This window comes from Stigmatopora argus, chromosome 4 (assembly GCF_051989625.1).
Source record: "Stigmatopora argus isolate UIUO_Sarg chromosome 4, RoL_Sarg_1.0, whole genome shotgun sequence".
NCBI lineage: Eukaryota > Metazoa > Chordata > Actinopteri > Syngnathiformes > Syngnathidae > Stigmatopora > Stigmatopora argus.
Genome location: NC_135390.1, coordinates 13,439,276 through 13,459,083, shown reverse-complemented (window position 1 = coordinate 13,459,083; position 19,808 = coordinate 13,439,276). Strand labels below are relative to the sequence as shown.

At 40.7% G+C, this 19,808-nt stretch overlaps 3 protein-coding genes across 5 annotated transcripts; all 3 read right to left on the bottom strand.

Annotated features, from left to right (window-relative positions):
• Nucleotides 1-599: 599 nt before the first annotated feature.
• colq (collagen-like tail subunit (single strand of homotrimer) of asymmetric acetylcholinesterase) lies at nucleotides 600-9,224 on the bottom strand. The gene is made up of 17 exons (XM_077599251.1): nucleotides 8,576-9,224; nucleotides 7,888-8,000; nucleotides 7,618-7,704; nucleotides 6,137-6,181; nucleotides 5,935-5,961; nucleotides 5,154-5,225; nucleotides 4,444-4,506; nucleotides 4,334-4,360; nucleotides 4,214-4,258; nucleotides 4,092-4,127; nucleotides 3,938-4,018; nucleotides 3,687-3,783; nucleotides 3,197-3,333; nucleotides 2,954-3,073; nucleotides 2,746-2,872; nucleotides 2,173-2,275; nucleotides 600-2,072 (listed from the first exon to the last, which is right to left on the bottom strand). Exons 1-17 carry the CDS (start codon nucleotides 8,682-8,684, stop codon nucleotides 2,003-2,005), a joined length of 1,359 nt encoding a protein of 452 aa, XP_077455377.1. The 5' UTR covers nucleotides 8,685-9,224; the 3' UTR covers nucleotides 600-2,002.
• A 69-nt stretch (nucleotides 9,225-9,293) lies between these two features.
• hacl1 (2-hydroxyacyl-CoA lyase 1) lies at nucleotides 9,294-15,601 on the bottom strand. Of its 3 annotated transcripts, XM_077599249.1 has the most exons (18): nucleotides 15,362-15,601; nucleotides 14,918-15,022; nucleotides 14,806-14,846; nucleotides 14,660-14,740; nucleotides 14,272-14,344; nucleotides 14,124-14,201; nucleotides 13,888-13,982; nucleotides 13,701-13,813; nucleotides 13,501-13,636; nucleotides 13,205-13,310; nucleotides 12,883-12,966; nucleotides 12,683-12,784; nucleotides 12,327-12,481; nucleotides 11,972-12,130; nucleotides 11,790-11,897; nucleotides 11,496-11,682; nucleotides 10,361-10,394; nucleotides 9,294-10,265 (listed from the first exon to the last, which is right to left on the bottom strand). In XM_077599249.1, the coding sequence occupies exons 1-17, from the start codon at nucleotides 15,410-15,412 to the stop codon at nucleotides 10,362-10,364; spliced, it is 1,707 nt and encodes a 568-aa protein (XP_077455375.1). In that variant the 5' UTR covers nucleotides 15,413-15,601; the 3' UTR covers nucleotides 9,294-10,265; nucleotide 10,361. The 3 variants fall into 3 exon arrangements, with proteins under 3 accessions (XP_077455375.1, XP_077455374.1, XP_077455376.1); XM_077599248.1 differs by having other exon boundaries at nucleotides 9,294-10,394; XM_077599250.1 differs by lacking the exon at nucleotides 14,660-14,740 and having other exon boundaries at nucleotides 9,294-10,394.
• A 463-nt stretch (nucleotides 15,602-16,064) lies between these two features.
• ubxn11 (UBX domain protein 11) lies at nucleotides 16,065-19,700 on the bottom strand. Its single transcript, XM_077599068.1, has 14 exons — nucleotides 19,553-19,700; nucleotides 19,310-19,335; nucleotides 19,144-19,239; nucleotides 18,688-18,788; nucleotides 18,570-18,621; nucleotides 18,142-18,218; nucleotides 18,003-18,078; nucleotides 17,729-17,940; nucleotides 17,441-17,518; nucleotides 17,247-17,370; nucleotides 17,075-17,175; nucleotides 16,903-16,976; nucleotides 16,477-16,626; nucleotides 16,065-16,391 (listed from the first exon to the last, which is right to left on the bottom strand). The coding sequence occupies exons 1-14, from the start codon at nucleotides 19,621-19,623 to the stop codon at nucleotides 16,253-16,255; spliced, it is 1,377 nt and encodes a 458-aa protein (XP_077455194.1). The 5' UTR covers nucleotides 19,624-19,700; the 3' UTR covers nucleotides 16,065-16,252.
• Nucleotides 19,701-19,808: the final 108 nt, after the last annotated feature.

Here is a 19,808-nt window from a genome sequence, read left to right as displayed (position 1 = left end):
GGACGGACTTCAAGTGAGAAGCCTGCCCTCGGCGAGCATCCATCAGGGAGCTTTCACTCTTGGCTTGGCCCTCGCAGACTGCTGCCAAGGCAAATCTCACCAAAAATGGTTTTTGCTTTCACGTCTTTGTACATTTTAATCCATTTTTCTAGGGTAAGAAAATCACTTCTCATAATTTGGAATCACCTTTATGACTGAAAAAGGTTCAAAAACCCTTCATGAAAGCAGTGTTTTAGAGAAACCAGATGAATTAATAAGAGTGGAGAAGAAAATGTGTTGTCTGCTGATCCAAACTAGAAATTGGCATGCTACATTTAAAATTGTAATGCATTTTTTTTCTTACATTTCATGTTTTTTTCCATTGTTGGAGCTTCAATTGCAATATATTCAAGTTGAACACTCCAAAAAGAGACATCAAAGTAGTATATATTGAAATGTTTTATGCAAATGATGGGCCAAAATTTGCAAAATAATTAATTCTGCAAGTGGTAAGTTTAGAAATTGAGACGTCACGTTTAATTCTGACCCTTTCGTCAATCTATCGCCGTCAATGCTACCGAAACTGATCCATATTGAAAGTCCATAAAAAGAACCCAAGATATTTTTGGAGACTTTTATTGTATTTCTTGAACACCCGTATAAATCATATCAGAGTAACGACACATAACAATTGTCCACTAATGCCGGTCGGTGTCAGCACATAGCACACTTTACATAAAGCCTTTGCCACATGCGTGCACATTTCACTTTGGGATTACAGCATGGTGGTTTGATTGCTCACAAGCGGGAACATTCAGCACAGTTTGCATCACATGACTACAGTACTCTGCAACACTTTTGATTAAGACGCCTGCTACGCTGTCGAGTTACCAAGAACAAAAATGCAGCAAGTGCATGCCAACACAACATACGTACCAATCGTGTTGAGGAGCGCTCTCCTTTGACGGAAAGTGGAAGCTTATATCGACTAAATCATTTTTTTGGGCCATCCTACACGTCCAAACATACTCGCTTGACTGTAAGACAAAAAGACTGGATAACGAGGTAATAGAGTAAATACAGTAAGGAGCATCGAACAGCTTTATTGCCTATTTAGCAGCTACGGCCTATTTCAGCCTCGTCTGTGCGCTGAGTTTAAGGACATAACAGTTTCAAGCCTTCACCTATAGCGTGTAGTATAGTAATCCAGCTATACACTGGTTTTTTTATGTTTAAAATGCAGTTTAGTTGAGTTTAAATATGTTTTAAGCATGTGAGGTGGTATTTCATGGTCAAGTGATCACTTTTTTTTAAATTCCCGTGTGCCTGTGACGGAACTATGTGGATGCTTGCGACAGTCTACTTGAGCGGCTCGTTCCTGAGAGTTGTTCACGGATATGTTGACCAAATGCATGTGTCGAGTTGAGAAGCAGCACCTGTGTCGCGAGTGCGGCGTGTAACAGTCTAGAACAGATTGAACTTGCATCCCTGCGTATGTCAACGTGAGGTTAAGAGTAAAACGTGGAAAGCAGTAAGAGGTCCAGTGATACATGCTTAAATGGTGGCCAGCCTCATGCAAATGTTGCCGGGGCGGTGCGATACCTGAGGCCTCGGTCTAGCTCTCCATTTCCTATTTGCTTTTTTTTTCTTTGAATAGTGACTAGGTAGAGACGGTAATCGACCTGGAAATGTCTCGGGCATGGCTGCCACACGTCAGTTGCCCACGCAGACAGATTTGCGTCCGTTGAGGCGCAATAAGGAGGCCGGGCCGGTTAAGACGGAGTGCAGCTGTCTTGGTGTTTCCGACGCGTGGGTGAAAAGTTTCCCTTCTGCTTATATAGCGAGGCTCCGAGGGATTCGACAACACGGCAGCAGTACGCTGGAGTTATGTACAGTATATTCTTCACTTCGTCGGATGAATCTTCCCCCGTCTTTGTTTGTTCTTTTGGTTGGCATGAATAGTAGATTCCCAGGTTTTTGTCCCACGCTAAAAAGGATGCCCACTCAATGTCCAGATTCCCGCTCAGGTAAAGTATTTGCAGTTTGTGGAGTCGATAGCGCAGAACGCGGTGCACTTCAGATGACCGTATGACCTGCAAATAAAGAGAGGGAAGCTCCAAGTAAGTCTGTAAGGTCGAAGAAGAGGTTTGAAGGTTTCAGTCGTGGTGCGTGTCGCGCGCGAGTCACGCTTACCCCGGCAGATACGAGTGGCACGTCTGGTAGCCGAAGTCTTTGCCGTCACATTCCTCAGCACCCTCGAGACGATAGCCGTCGCCACAGAAGGCATGTTTGCATTCTGCGCAAAGACGGAAAGGACAACCTTGTAGTTTCAGTATTTTGCCATTATATAGTATATATCCGCTATTTATCCCAAAAAATATTCATAACAAAAAATGTCTGTTTATCTATGCCACGTTTCTTTACAGATTATTTGATTTGAAAAGTATGTTATTGGTTTCTGCTAAATTTTTAAAAATGCGACTAGTAGTCAAGTGTACTGAAAAATGTGCATTCACCAGAAAAAAATGTAATGATTTTCATTCTGAATGCCGTATTTTCCGCACTATAAGGCACAACTAAAAGATTTTCGGAAAAGCCAGCCGTGCGCCTTATAATCCGATGCACCTGGTCCAATATTGGTTAATTTGTATGAAATTCCATTTAGCACAGCGCCATTTAGTTGAAGTTTAACAAAACCACTACAACTACTACAGCCCTGAATTGTCCACATCATGAAAATGTGATATGATATCAAAGATAACTTACTGATGCAGCGATCAGTGACGACTTTGTTGCCGTCGTCACATTCCTCGCCGAGTTCGTGCTGCACGATGCCGTCACCACAGTAACCGTCCTCATCTGGCGGATTCTCCATTGACTGGAAAGCCGTCATCTGGAATGGGAAGGTCTTTTGCAGAGGTTAACAAACCTTAGCATCAAATGAAAAAAAAACTTTGATAAACAGGAGCAATACCTGAATTGGAAACCAGCCTGCAGTGTCTTTAAAATAGAGAGATCTCTGATCTTTGCGAAATGCAAGCGCATTCTCTGTGTGAAGACGTTGTAGCTCCTCCTCGTTGCTCACCACAAAGATCTGAATAGGAAGAAAAAAAAATTCATGGTATGACTAAATCCCCACTGTATTTATATAGGCCAGTTAGAGACATGAAATCCATCTCATCCATCGTTAAAGTGCAGAAGGAATTATTTCCCTCACCGCAGGTACTTTGAGATTTGGAGTCTTTCCTCTGGAGTGATAATCTTCTAGGAGAGAGCCACTGGGAGAGCTGCAACGACAATGACCAGGCTGCCCAGGTGGCCCGCGAGCACCCTTGACTGCAACCATGTGAATTCCTAAATGCAAAATAAGAGAAGGGGGCTTGTTTTAGCTTATATTGCTTCATCAACCCATATAGTTGTCAACTAATACATGGGCAAGGAACATAACAGAAGCCTATTTGCACCGAAAAAAAGTCAGCACCCAAGCATTTTGCTCGACCTAAGGACATTAGACTTTTCATCGCTAAATAAGACAAGCGCTTACGCTACCCTTTGCTGCCTTCAGCCGACAGCTGACAAAGTCCCCCAACCCCACCCGACACCCATTTTCACAGCAGGGGCAGCCGACAGGCCGTCTCTGACAGTGTGGCGCGTCAATTCGCGGTCATGGCAGTTGAAATTCCCTCAGAAGATGTCAAAGTCGTCACCTGTGACAGGAGGACCGGGAGGACCGGGGAGTCCAGGAGCTCCCCGAGGACCCGCAGGCCCCTTTGGCCCACCGCTGCCCGAGTCTCCTTTCGCTCCCTGCAACACGAGCCAAAAATGAACACAAACAGTATGTTTTTTGGGGGTGCTCTACCAGTCAAATAGGGTTAGATGTCTAGTGAATTGCAGTCAATGAGTTAAATGAGTGCCTTGTAAGATTTCAATCATAATTTATCTTTAAAAACAATTTCACCTGTTTGCCCCTCTTGCCCGGTCGACCAGTGGGTCCTCTGGTTCCTGAAACTCCTGGTTCTCCTTTGGGACCCATTTCACCCTACACAAAAAGGTGGATGCCATCTTTAAAACCATACTAACACATTTTTAAATTTTAAAAAAATGGAGCTCACTTTTTGTCCAAGCATTCCAGGGAAACCCATTGTGCCCTGAACACATTGGAAGAAATAAAAATACAGTATGTCCACATAACAGCCCATCAATGTTTATAGCAAAACCCTGGTTGTGTACTCACTTTGTCACCTTTTGAGCCAGTCTCGCCATGTTCCCCTTGTGAACCCTGATTGGGAAAATACATGATAGTCATTTTCAAAGAGTTTCACTGACAATGCTCACAATTGAAGGGGTCACGTACCTTCTCACCCTTATACCCAGATAAACCCTGCATTACAGATAAGTGTGATTATAATAAGCACGCTTAGATAATGTATGTATTTGAAATGTAGAAATACTGCATATATATACCCTGGATCCAACTGGTCCTCTACCTCCGGGTAATCCCATTAGGCCTGGATCACCTTTCTCACCCTGGAAAACAACAGCACAACATGGCTTGATTTAAATTTATTATTTATTATTATTTAAATGACTTTCTTTTTTAAGAACAGAATGAAATGTTGGTAAATTAAACACTTTCTTGAGCAGATTGTCTATTTTTTTTTAGCCACACACGACGTCACTCACACCGTAAAATGAGCATTCACGGCCCGTCCTCCCAGTTTAAACAAGACTTCAATAGTTTGGGCAAAAAAAAAATCCATTTTAGAGTGTTACCTGGGGCAATAACCAAAGTGTATTTGTTTTTATTCAATTTAATTTCAATAATTTTGCTTTTAATCAAATTGTATAATTCATACATGTATTTATAATTAGATATAGAAATGATATATACATATATACCACAGTGAATAATAGTTTGTAAAATAAATGTCATAATTTTAAAAAAATATGTTTTTTTTTTAAATGTTCAATAAATAGACACTTGCTCCATAAAGGGTTAAGGGGCTTAAGTTTCAACTTTTGAATAGCTGTCCACTGTAGTAACCAATGCTCCTAAAAAGGGTTCAATTCATTTCTAGATGTGATCCCATTTGAACATTACACTATATTTGACATTATGACTGTGCAGGGTCATCACAATACAGTATCTACATAAAGAGATCAGACTTACTCACTTTGGGCCCACTTGGTCCTGGCCATCCATCTGGTCCCTGTTTTCCTGGAAATCCAGGGGGACCATTCCGACCCTGGTGGGGTACAAAACATTTTTAAGAGACAAACACCTTTCACATTCTATAAATGGGCACATCTATGGGGGTTAAAGGTATTCATTCAACATGTCAAAAATAAATAATACCAAGCAAATAAAATAAAACTTATATGCAAGCAGGTACAGTATTTGCTGCAAGGCTGTCAGTCGGCCCGTTACCGTATTTATCCGACGGTCTCCTGCACATGTAGGGGAGGACTGAATTTAACGAGCACTGTCACTTTGCCCTATTTAATTAAATGATAGCCTGTGTATAGAACAGGAGCCGGTGCTTGTGGGAAAGAAAATGATTTATGACCTGGCTGCGAGCACTAAGCTAAATTGCACTGCAGTGCTGCAAATGCCCGCCCGCTCAGACCACCCGCCGTGCAATCTCTCCCACCAGCCCGTAGAAAATGGGAATTGGGAATTTTTCTCTTTTGCCCCACGGCTTTCACGAGCAAGCGCCCTTCGGTCGGTGTCCCGTTACGGCGTCACAGGTGGCCTTCGATGCCTTTGAGTGGTCGACTTTGAGGCAAGGGGCCCCCTTACGTGAGCTCTTCATCTGCTACACGCGACAGTTGCGTGTGTATCGAGCGCCTCCTGTCAAGGTTACGCTCGCTCGCCAGACAGCCACTGACATTGAAGCTCATTTTTGCGCAAATCCATTTAGCGGAGAATAACGAGTGATTAATGGAGACGCTCACCTTTTGTCCAGGTCTTCCGATTTCTCCCTGACAACAGGATGTGAAGGAGGGACAAGGACAGACGCCGTTAATGCATTTCCAAACTAGCATCTGTCAGCATCTTGGGCTGCAGGCCAAGACAAATTGAGCTCACAAAAATAATGAGCACAAGTCATCATGTATCTAAAATGGCATGAATGTCATCGAGGAAAAATGACCTTACCTTTTCTCCTTTGGATCCCGCGACCCCTGGTAAGCCTGGTGGACCCTGGAAAATATCAAATAAAAACAATGATTTATAAGGATATGCAGTAATCCTGACACTTTTCATCCTCTCGCTATCTCCATTCTCTGCAATGTAAGCGTAAATTAGTCTGCATATGGAGATGCGAGTGGCAATTTTAATTAAGGGTTGAGAGGCAATTATTGATTCATGAGTGCCTGCTGCAGCCTTGATGCTGCTGAGGCAGCCCTGAGTGTCCGCACACAATAAAAACATTTGTAATGAAACAATCATATCAGGAAATGTGGACAAAAAAACAGTCTGACTGTCTAAATAGGCCACAAGACAGCACCCTTAGTTTGGTAGTTCCCCAAACGTATCCAAGCCAGTGCACCTTCTCAGACAGATAACTTCGTTTTTTTTAATGACATGAGTTGCGCTGCGGGCCACCAGTGGAAAAAGGCTATTTATATGTCTGTGGCTAAATGCAGAACATTTATGGGCTGGGGATTTTTCAAGTTATTGACAACTGTCACATGTTATCTGGACACTCAGATAGTTTGTGTTGAATTATATTTTCAGGAAACAACAGTGTGTCGTGGGATGGCATCTTCCATTGACACAAAATTGCTCCGAAAATTGTTTAGTTGAAGGACAATACAATCCACTAAGTGGCAAATTGGAGCAAATTACATTTTAGATCCAGAGCTGGATGGTATGTGAAAAATATGCAATATGTAATATGTGAATATTTCCAAGAGCAAAAGTGGCCACAGAAGTGATTGAATAGCCACAAACACTTTTAGGGAAACTCAACCCTATTTGCGTCGTTTTTATTTTTATTTTTTACAAACAAAGGGGAACGTGAACTTGCCCATAATTTGTCTCTTATTTGCATTATACATCTACATGACATTAACATTATGCTTATTAAATAAAAAAGTACATTTTAAAAACTGTACATTTTATATTAAATTTATTTAAATACAGTGAAAATAATCTAATTCAATATCATGTGATAAAAATGTATTGAAATGTATTTATTTTTGCTGCCGCTGCTCCAAAAAAATTCTGTCACTTTACCGATATTGTGACTTCAACATTTAACAATATTTTTAATGTCAAATTAGATAAATATGTTTCATTATAATATAATAAATAGAGAGAATGATATAATAGAGATAGAACTATCATTTATAAGCCACTTTTAACCTGCAAGACCAAAAACAAAACAGTATTAGTCTGAAATATTACATTCATGAAGGTTGATTCATATTGACTAAAAAAGCACCAAAAGCGTCCAACAAGCGATTAATTACAATACAAATATTACACATGACATTATCATGACGACAATATCTTTTTTTTCCACAAATGCTGTTGATTTGTCCTTCCCAAATAAATTAATCTCCATTGAGTCTTTAATGTTGACGTTTTTAGTCGTTTATATAATGACAAATTGAACATTTGAAAGCTTTTACCTGAGGCCCAGGAGGACCAGCGGGCCCAGGGGGGCCGTGTGCACAGGATGATCCTTTCCCTTCCGACGGAAACTCTGATTCCCCATCCTGATGAAAGAAAATGACAAACTATTCTGTCTACTGGATGTATGAACGTATTCATCACTCATTTTTACCAGTAGGTTAAAAAAGCGACCGTGTGACACCTGTTGGATATCACCCAAGACTTGTCAACATTGACACATGTCAGATATGGCACAGAAGGACGAGGGTCATATGACTTGTACTCACATGAGTGTGGCGACGCCAAAGTGAGAAGGGTGGAGGGAAGAGTGGGGGTGGAGGTGGAGTCGCTAAACAGCATGGGTTCTTCAACCTCCTCTGCTGTTCCAGGGGAGTGAGTCCTGTGCAAGGTGCAAAAACAAGGAGGTTGTGGACAAGTGTGTCATTGACAGGAAAGAGTTCACCTCAGTGCATCAATGCTTTTCACTTCAGTATACAAATGTGTGTGTGTCTAGGGGAGGGGGTTGATTAACGTGAATGGACAAACTGAAAGCGGGTTGACCACAAACAGTTAGCATGCAAGAAACAGGTGCACCCTATCAAATGGTGACACCCATCCAACAGTTCCTCGTTCAGACTTGATGTAGGCCTGCATTGACTATTTATAGAGGCATTTCCAGCATTTCCAGTCCACCTCATGGGTAACGACAACATGACAAGTGTAGTTTTACATGACCGCTTAATTAAGAACGCAGGAAATAAACTATAGCTATCAAGGTTATACTTTTCATGACTGCATCACTTTTCGAATGTGGCCCTTTCCATATGAAGAATACAAAAATGTAACAACACAAATTTGTTAGTTGAAATATTTTGTTGAGGTGCAGGTTTTGCATTTTCTTATATACTGCACCTTGGTTTTTCTTCACATTTCAATATTAGTGCACCCATGCATGGAGTCCTAGAATGGTCTTACCTGCAGGGAATGAAGTAAAGCCATCCAGGAAAGACGATTGTGCCAAACCATAGTAAAAGCACAGAGTCAGATAGAGTCCATGTGCTAGAGGAGTCATGCTGCTGCTCATAGTTGCCTGAGTTTATTTGTGAAGCTGAAAAGAGCCCTCTCTTCCTTCCTCTCTGCGCTTTAGCTCCCCATTCTCCCTCTCTTCTCTTCTCCTCTCGTCTCTGCTCTGCTGTCTTTACGCCCTCACGGGGGAGGCACGTCCACCAATGCCCATTAAACCTTTCCTCCGCATCCGTGTGCGCTAAAATTACAGGAGGCGGCCAGCTGCCAGCTGCTTGTGGTTGCCAATATTAGATCTCTACTATTGCAGGGGGTGCCTTTGTTGTTTCCACTCCTCTCACAGTGGGTACCAAACACTGATTCGGTCACAGTTTGCCTTACTACAAGATCCTATGTGCATTAGTGCATACTTTTATGCCATCTTTCTCTCTTTGATGCTATTTTGATTGCCAGTTTTTTCTTAGCCACAGCAATTGTAGTATCCATTTACTTCAGGCCACACTTGTTTTATGGCCTGGACTGTCCGACTAAATAAATTGTCTGCTTTTCCATTGGGGCTCTTTAGGGGAATGTGAGGGCAGTAAATACTTCTGGGAATACATTCTCTCTCGTAATATAAAACCCTTTCATGTCTGCTTTGCTGTTTGGAAAAGAAAAGGGAGCGGAAGAAGACATAAAAAAAGACTTTTATTATTACGATTGAAGGCACTTCAATCAAGACCATCAATATGAATTTAGGCCTAAATTTACTTGTTGTACGTCAAAGTGATTCAAGTATATACAATGCAAACATTTTTAGCATTAACAATTAAAGCATGTGGCTCTTTGAATTGATGATTTTAGCCTCAATTTTATCACTAGGACATTTGTTCTATTACGTTATTATATATATAAAACAAAAGCTGGATGAACACTTTTCATTTGCCTACTACAAGATCAAGAGTCTAATACACTGAAGATTTATTCTACATACACACACATACATACAGTAATCCCTCAAATATCACGGTTAATGTAGACCAAACATGGCCGCGATAATCAAAAAATCGCGAAGTAGGATCCCCCTATTATAAATAGCACCTTTTTTTTGGCCTTCAGTGGTGAGTCCTAGTATCAAGCAGAAGACAGGAGAGTGGCTTCTGTTTATGAGTTTCAGTGTGGATTTTCACATTTTTATGAACTTTATTTTTTTTTAAATAATTAATAGCAGAAAAAAAAACAAAGAAGTGAATTCGCGATAAGTGAAGTCGCAATAATCGAGGGAAAATTGTATATATATATATATATATATATATATATATATATATATATATATATATATATTAAGGCTGCAGCAACTAATATATAAAATCATCAATTAAAAAAAATCAATAAGTAAATCTGTTCCCAACGAATTTGATCATTGATTATTATCGTCAACTATTTGTGGGGAAGTATGTACCTAATTGTTGTTCCAGTCGACAATTAGTCAAAATGTGTAATGTTCTTCATTTTTACTTTAGACACGCCAAAAACAACTTACCTTGTTTATTATTTATTATTATTATTAACTACTACAATCATTAGCCGAATAATCTGGTGCCAAATGATTATAAGAATGCAACAAGTGTTACTTGTCAGTCTTTGGAAATGCCACAACCCTACAAACAAAACAAAAACCAACATCATTACATGAATTAAAAACAATAATAAGTGTCCAGTGCGTCTACTGTGATAACAAAATGTTTTGACTTCCCTTCTACAAGTTGGAACGGGTCAGCCAAGGGAATTCCTGGAAATACAGAGAAAAGAACCTGCATAAGTTTCTTCCTAAATTATAGACGTTATTTATGTAAGTAGAGCATGATCAGGGAGCTTAATGCCTCAATGGAACCTTCCAACACCTGAATGTATCCATGCCACCATGCAAGGAGGGTTGCGTGGATACATTCAACATAAACAAAGAAGGCCCTGCTTTCTAATTATATTGGACCAGAAATAGAGGGGTCAAGTTGGTGTGGGCTCGGAGGATTGCGAGTGGAAAGGAGCAGCTCCACTGTGCACCTGTGGAGTGGAAGGATTTAGTGCTCAGGGACACATTGCAATCAAATAAACACTGAGCCGCTTGATGGTCTTTAATAATCACCGACTGGAATGCTGTTGATTTTAATTCACACTTTAGAGCTGCAAAACTGCTTTCGTATATCCTTTTCTCGAACTTGGCCATTTGTTACACTTGTTCTCGTCTTCGTGTACCAGCCAATCAGTTCCTTCCGTGCCTTTGTGTCCTAAGCCATTATTCACGTCACCAAGAAGAAATGCCTGGGTGTTTATTCTGTTCTGCTTGATAGTTTTTCCAAACCCTTATGAAATTTGAAGACATTTTGGGGGGTTGCAGCCATTCGTATAGGTGAAATTTGACCTGTGGATTCTCCAGGGTGGATATAAGACGTATACTGGGGGTAGAATATAGGTGAAATTCGACCTGTGCATTGTCCAGGGTGGATACAAGATGTATACTGGGGGTAGAAGGGTTCAATTTATTACACAGGTTTCAAATTTGTTCAATTGAAAAGAAATCCATTATTCTGTTATATAAACAGGTTAATTGCACCTTCTGTCATTTAGTGGAATTGCATTCAATTTTTCGGCCTGTCACTATTTTTGCACATACATTTTGATCAATTCAGTTTATTGGTGAGGATGGGCAATAGGCCAAAGTAAGAGCAAAGCTTCTTCTCAGAGGACATATATGTGGAACGGCAACTCTGAGCTTGGGCCTTTCTCGACCCTCTCCTGTGTTTATTAACCGTAACAGTCAGATCTCTATAATGTGTTGTGTGATTGTGCATCCGAGATCTTAGCAGTGCAACTCTGCTGGGTGATTGTGTACCTGTTGCTTTCTGTCTGAGGAAGGGTCGATGAGCACATTGAGAAGACTTGGCCTCTCGTAGTCACTCAAGCTGAGCTGCAAGGCGTGACACAGCTCCTCCACAGTCTTCACTAAGAAACCATGCCCGCCAAATGCTGCCATCATCTGGTCATAGCGCGCCTCAGGGAGCAGGGTTACGGGTGGTGCACTAATTAGGACACAGATATGGACAAGTTAAATAAAGCAAACACAAACAAACACAAAACAGCAAACATCAGCTGATTTGACACTAAGTAAATAGTGAATTTCTCTCACATGCTGGTCAGGTCGCCCATTTTTGCCATTTCTTTCCATGTTTCAGGGTCCACTCCACTGTATATACCATTGTTATTCACGACAATGACGATGATTGGAAGGTTATACCTGTTCAAAAAAAAAGTTTACAGATAATTGCATCTGAAAATCCATTGCAACGGAATGAGAGTAAAACTACTTACCTGCACATGGTTTCAACCTCCATCCCGGAAAAGCCAAATGCACTGTCACCTTCCACGCATACAATCCTTTGGGCTTTATTCTTGTTCCTCTCCACAACAGCTGCAGCTATTGCAAAACCAGGGCCCACTCCCATTGTTCCAAATGTTCCAGCATCCAACCTACACATGGAGAATAACAATAACGGGCTAAATATGTTTGGACTGATCCCTGATCCAAATTGTTAACTACCAGGGGTGATCCTACTTTCCGGTTTTTCATTTATCGCGGCAATATCTGGGCTACATTATCCGCAAAATTGTAGAGAAGACAGTATACAATTTCATTTCACTTCAAATTAAAAGCTGTGCTGCTTACCTGTGTCGAGGTAAGTAGTTATTCAACATAGTGCGCCCAATATCCATGGTGTTGGCGCCCTCACTGACGATAATGCAGTCGTGCGGCAGATGCCGAGAAATGTGATGAAAGACCGTGTAGTAGTTCATAGGTAACACTGACTGGAGCACGAGAGCCTGTGGAAAAAAGGGAAAAATTAAAAAGTAAAGCAGAATGGGCTCGAATTAAATTAGTGCCGCATGTAAAAACAGTACTGCATAGGCCATAAAGATTCTAGGATGGCATATTAGCTTTTTAGAAAAAAAAGATGCTTGTGGGGTTAATTGTGGCTCTTTACATATATAAGGAGTATTCTTCAAAATTCCACAAATTCTTACATTTGATATTTTTGCATTGCTTTCCATTTTCTCCTTTAGTGTGATCCACCAGTCTGTATCAGAAGGATACTTCCAGCCATCTTTTAATAGTGAGTCCCGCAGCTGAAGGAGACAATAATACTTGATAAAAATACTAAGTTCTTTTTTTCTGGTATCTACTACCAGTCCATCATTAAGGTAGGATATTCCGCCTTACGTACCTGACAGACAACAGCATTGATATCCCCCAAGAGGGCAACGGCAGGCCTCACATTGTTTCCCATCTCCTCAGGACAAATATCCACCTGCGCAGAGAACACAGAGTGGCAACAGTAACAATAGAGACAATAAACAAAGATTCCCCACAACATTTTCCATTTGGATATTTGTGTATGCGACACAAAGCATGCAGCAGACTAGAATACATTGAAGTTAAAAGTAGACTATGTTAAAAGTCATTTCCAAAATCAAAGTACCTCACAAAAAAAATGTCACATATGAATAGACATAAAGTGCGAAGCATTTTTTTGGATAATTACCAACCTGGATGATCTTCACTGTGGGGTCAAATCTAGGCGGCAGACCGAAGTGGAGGATCCAGTTAAGTCGGGCTCCAAGAAGAAGCACAACATCTGTCTTGAGAAGAGCTCTTGATTTCAACCAGTGTGAATTGAGTTGAAAGAGAAATATGATGACAAACAAAACCCCATTTAGCTTGCCATTTTAATCAGGCTAAAACATAAATGCATGTACAAATTGTTTCCAAAAGTATTTCTAGCGTTTCTAAGTGAAGTATAACTTGAACATTTTGAACAAAGATTTTTTTGTGTGCAGTTAACCTTGAACGTGCAGCCGCCACACAGTTGGGGTGATCGTCAGGCAGCACCCCTTTCCCCATGGGCGTGGGAAGGAATGGCAAACGGCTCAATTCCACAAAGTCCCTCAAGGCACTTTCTGCTCGACCACAGGCTGCACCTGTGGCCCACAATCCGCGACTGGAGGATCTCTTAAGAAATACAAGCAAATCTACTGGTCTTACCTTTGCCAATGATGACCAGAGGTCTTTTAGCTGATTTCAAAACGGTGATGGCGTCTGCAACGGCATGGTGATCAGCTAGACAAATAGGAGGAGGCGGACAACAGCGGACAAATCTGCAAGAGAAACACAGTGAGCCCTGGAACTTTGTGTGTAATATCGGATAAGAGAAAACAGCAATATCACAAACCTGACTTTGCTTCGATCCACTTTAGCATTCACCATATCCCCTGCAATGTCCACGTAACAAGCGCCTGGACGTCCATATATGCTTGTACGAACAGCCTAAGTGTCGTCAAACATCAACGAAACAATTACAGAGTTCTACTTTTGCCCGTCGCAAGAATATTTTATTTAAAAAAAAAAATCAACTTGAGATGATCAAATAAAAAGAGGAAAGGAGTGATCGCAATATTGATGTGTTACCTTCTCGATCACTGCTGGGATAGCGTCCAGATTGCTTGGCCTTGCAGAGAATTTGCTGTAGAGGCGACATGCTTCCACCTTAAAATTAGCAAATTTAAGCACAAGCAAACATTTATCACCAGTAAATACATATTCACACATTTATTACCTGTGGAAACTCTTGAAAGGCTCCAGTTGTTTCTTGGCTTCTATCTGAAGATCCCCCAATAACAACCACAGGCCTGCAAAAGAGGTAACAAAATGTTTTAGATGTTTCCTTCCTTTACTTGGCAAGTCACTACATGCAATTTCACCCTATTTTCCTCCCTCGGTCATTGACAAACTTGCTTATTGCTGTTATTGTGCTTTTTTCTGAAGCAACTTGAAATAGAGGACACCAAAAGCATTGTCAATGAGAAAAGTAGCGCTTTAACACAATTTATCTTTGTATGAAGAAACTTGAAATGAGTATAATTTTCAATTAGAGAGGCTTTGGTGTCATCTTGTGGCAACTATGGGAAATTATACTGGCCAGCTTTTTTTTCTTCAGTTTTTACCAGCAGTTCATGTTGGAGTTGGCCATTCCCCCCAGAGCATGAATAAGTCCAGGTCCAGACACCACCAAGCAAGCACCAGGTCTTGATGGATAAAAGCAGAATCATGCTGGCACATTGCTTTGATTATTTGGATGACAATGTCTTACCTTCCAGTGAGGTATCCAACAGCAGATGCAGCATAACATGCCTGTGGTATGGAATATTAAATCAAACACAAGAAGCTAAGTAGAATATCCCTCCTTAGTCAGTGTTTCTTACCGCTTGTTCATTACGCATGCCAATGTATTTGATCCCTGTAGCCTGAGCAGCCATGGCTACTTCAATGACAGGAACACCAACAATCCCAAACATGTATTCAACTTCCTGAGAAAAAAAAATCTTCATTTTCAATACTTCAGCATGCAAATGTAAAGACACTGACTTGTAACAATGGAAACAGTTGCAGTTGCTGAGGGATCGTGGACAGTGAAAAACATAAATAATTTATGTATTTCACTGTCTACGATCAGTCCTCACCTACTGACACACTTAGTGAACTTTGACTCATTGGCCTAAACAGTGTGCTTAACACAAACATTGATCTTGTTTCAAATGACAGACTGCGTACTTTAGTTTTGCAAAACATGATTTCACAGTTGCTAAACAATGTGTGCTGTTTTAGTTTTAGTTTTTTGTTTGTTTTGTTTTGTTTTTCCAACTGACCTGGATCTTAAGAGACTCCGCAATGAGTTGCGCTCCTGTCACTTCGTCCATGGTTGTCCAGAAGCAACAAATTCCACCAAATGTTGAAAGTGCAGCATGAACCTCAGCAATGTTAGTGAAGACTAAATTATGATTGCCTTCTGTGCTTACATTATGTTAGTTGGTCATAACTGGATGCAAGTTGCAACCGTCAACCACAATTTTGCATTTATAGAGCTAGATGTGAAAAAGTCATAGTTAGTCCCGTTAGCAACCGGCAGCCATCTTAAAGCAGTGTCTATCTCCGGTGGGCTGGTTATCCAAGACCCTCCCTCATCTCATCTCATTTTCTGAACCGCTTATCTTCACTAGGGTCGCGGGGGGTGCTGGAGCCTATCCCAGCTGACTTTGGGCCAATATCAATATAAAAATATATGATGACTATTCTTGCATCAGCATCTACCCACTTTCTCCCACTTCTGAATACAATGCATTTTACAATGGACGTTTAATAGGTTTAATTCATTTTCCGTACTGCTTATCCGCACACGGGTTGCGAGGGGTGCTGCACCCTAACCCAGCCAAATGTGGGCAGTAGGCAGGGGACACCCTGAATAAGGCACACTGAGAAGAACAACCATTCACTCTAAGTCATACTTAGGGAGAATTTAAGGTGTTCAACCCGCTTACCATATGTACATGTTTTTGGGATTTGGGAGGAAAACGGAGTACCTGGAGAAACCATTCGCACCATCGCTGTTTGGGAACTGAGCCCATTCTGTTAGGTGAATAAAACAGTATAAGCTCACAAAATGTAATCAGAACTCTCAAGGCTTGGCATAAACAAAAAATATGCCTATACATATTCAATATGTAAATAATGAGCGCAGTCATCTTATTTACATGAATTATTTATGAGTGATTTTTCCTTCCTCGCAGAATAAGAGTAACATTGTTCGTGAACCCACATGATCCGAGCGTTTGGTACTCATCCTGGTAATGACAACGAGGGTATGCACTGATAATGTCATAGCCAGCCAGGTTATACCCCCTGTAAAGCAGATAATGGAGGCAAACATAAGATAGAATACTATGTATATATATTATTTGAAAGGTTAAGGAGTATGAAGTAAGACCTGTGTGCATCCAGGTGTTTCCTCAGGTGACCGAAAGTCTCGGAAAGGTCCATTTTCAGCACGTAAGTACAATCACCATCTTCTGACTTGACCTTAAGTGTGACGATGTTCCGTTGAGACGAAGGCCAATCAGAAGAGATTGCCTGCATGCTTAGAAAAGTGACAAGATATGATGTAGAATTACACATTTTTGCACCAATACTACAATATATTAAAATGGACACCCCAGTCATTTTTGAAGATCTGTTTCTCTCCATGAAATATTATAGGTGTTTTAAAAATCGATTCTGCGACATAACACAATATTAGGTAGAACAATTTTCATATCCCATTTAGCGTCGTTATCATTATCTTTGTTAGCACATATCTGTTAACTTATTTACAGTTTGCTTTTGTACTGTAAAAAACATTTTTCTAAATCAGTACCTGTCCTTCACTGCTTGCAGTGCTGGTGTGTTGACAATGATTGCTGAGCAACCGTTGTGCGTGTCAAAGGAGCTCTAGAGGATAAGGAAAGAGACAAAGCAACTGGTCTATCAACAAAAATAGCAGCACAAAGTTTGCAGGGGTCCATTTCTTGGAATGAGGCCGTTCGCACCTGCAAGTTTGTCCGTAAGGCGTCATTGATGTCAATCACTCGACCCGCCTTTACTATCATTTTTGGCAGTTTGTTCAACTTGTTTGTGCTTAAAATCTTACCTGTGAACCAAACAAACAAATAACGGGTTAGGATTTCCAACCATCTGCAATTTGACGAATGCACGACAAACCTGTAAATTCATTGCTGACTCTGGCTGCAGATTCCTCTTTTTTCTCTTGCACAGCCTGCCCTTTACCAGGAAATTTATCAAAAGGAGCCCTCAGGACAAATTCCTCGTTTCGTCTGTCATGGACCTCATGAGAGAAAAGAGAGAAGTTTTACATTTGTGTTAACATGGCAGAATGCAGAGGGATGGGTACACACCTCGAAAGGCACACCGTCAGGAAATCTGCCTTGAAGCTCAGATGGGAAATAACCTTCCATCAAATCCTGCATGCATTGCTACAAAGACAATCAAATATTATACCTGTCAGCTTATAGGTTTTTCCCATATTTTATACATTTTTTTAACATTTCCAATTGTGTACGCCATTTAACAACTTTTCTACAGGATTTTTTTAAGTACGTTTTTTGTCAAACCGATCAGGTTTGAACCATTTCGGGTCTAATCAATGATTACAGCACTACAGTATCTCGTTTCAACAAACTGACCTGCGTGCTGTTCTCCTGGTAGGATCGGAAAGGTCCATCGAACATGACAATGCCATTGCTGTAAAGCTTCAATTGCACAGGATCGTTTCGTGCTAACTGCGCCCCCGTAGGAGTGGATTGTACAAACGGTTCTCCTGCAAGGATGTTGAGCTCCTTGATCGTCTGTGTCACCAGGTCAAAATTAATGTGGAAATTTCCATCCAAAGAGGTGTCTGAAAGGAGGTCAAACTTGCATTTAGGACGCCCTCTGAGTTCTAAAGTAAAGGGTTTGTACCTATGCCTGTTTCTTGTGTGCCATTAGTGGGCTTATTATCTCCTACCCAGATCAAGCCGTAGTCATTAAGGAACCGCTACAGAAAGTGAAAGACAAATTATTAAAGGAAAGACTGGAAAATTGTTAGATCAAAACACACCTCCATGTCATCCACTTGGAGCTGCAGCTGTTTGCAACGTCTTTCAAGATGACTGCAAATCTCAACATGGCCATTTTCTAGAATCACACATCAGCCACCATTTCAAGCAGTGCTCCTAATTCAAGGAAACATTACCGTATTTTCACGACTATAAGGTGCACTGCATTATAAGGCGCACCCTCAATGAATGACACATTTTATTTTTTTCCATATGTAAAGCACACTGGATTATAAGGTGCCTTGTCTATCTTGGAGAAAATTTCAGACTTTTAAGTGTGCCTTATAGTCGTGAAAATACGGTAATTTCCCGATTCAGGGTGTCCCCCGCCTCTGGCCCGGAGACGGCTGGGATTGGCTCCAGCACCCCCCCCCCCATGTTCCTAATGAGGATAAAGCGGTTCGGAAAATGAGATGAGAGATGAGATTACCCAAATCTTCTAGCGACTTCAATTTTTCCTTCAAAACTGAAATGGCATGGTCCTTCAAAAGAAAAAAATGGTCTTACGGGTGAGGGATTTTGCATTGGACAAGAAGAAGAGTCTTCACCTTGCGCGCCATCTCGTCTTTTTGGCTTGTGACCTGCCTCTCAAGCAAAGTTAGTCTTTGCATCATTGAAGACATCAGCTCAAAGTCACTTGGCGCATCACCTGAGTTTTCACAGAATAATAGGAGGTGCATCTCCCAATGAATTTCTACCTATCAACAATTATCCTTTTTTTAAACAAAAAAGGAAATGAAAAAAAAAATGATATTTTTTTATTGCATATCTGTTTTTTTATTTTTATTAATAAACGGAGGTCACACATTTTGTTTTCTAAAAGTCACTCACTTTGTTGTTCTTGGCGAGGACATAATTAAAATAGTTTCTCTGCCAATATTCGTGGAGGGATCAGAATTGAATAGGATATATTGCACGGATGTTTACCTCACCAAACTAAGTGTCAGAATCTTAAAAATAACATTATTGTACTGAAGCCAATGAAATTGGAGAAGTATCTTTACCTTTTTTAGAAACTTTGAACTTCAAAAGTTCAGCATCACTAGGTCGAGTTGGGCTGCATGCCAAATGAGGTCTTGGGTCACACCGGACCTGAGATTCTGATTTAAATTGTCAATTATTAAAATTAAATTAGTAGCAATAGTGTAATGGATGTGGCGTGCGTTTTACCTGTTGAAAGATTTGCCCGATGACCCCTAAAAGGACAGGAACGCTTTTGTGTAAAGTAAGCTTTGGTCCAATTTAATTCCAAAAATAAATGTTTTCTTAACAAAAGTAATGTTAGAATCGTAAAAGGATAATTACATAGAATTTAGATAAGGCACTGTCTGGTCACGTGACATTGTTTCCCGGAAGTGTCCTCAATGATTTATAAATATTTCATTCTGGTAGTATTGTCATATTACTGCTTACCGTTTGGTGTTTTCCTCATACACAAGTGGGGTACGCCTCATTTTCTTTAACATCGTCAACGGCGAACTCATAACTGGAGTATAAGACTTTCGGGACCTTATTTTTAATGTTGTAGTCTGTTACTCGTAGCAACACATGAGGGGGCGTGCGCGCTAGAACCGGAAGTAGTTTTGTGCACGCGCCACTCATTTTTTTAACGTAACAACTATATAGCAACGTCACATATCAAGGGAAGAGCTTCAATTATCGTTTTAAA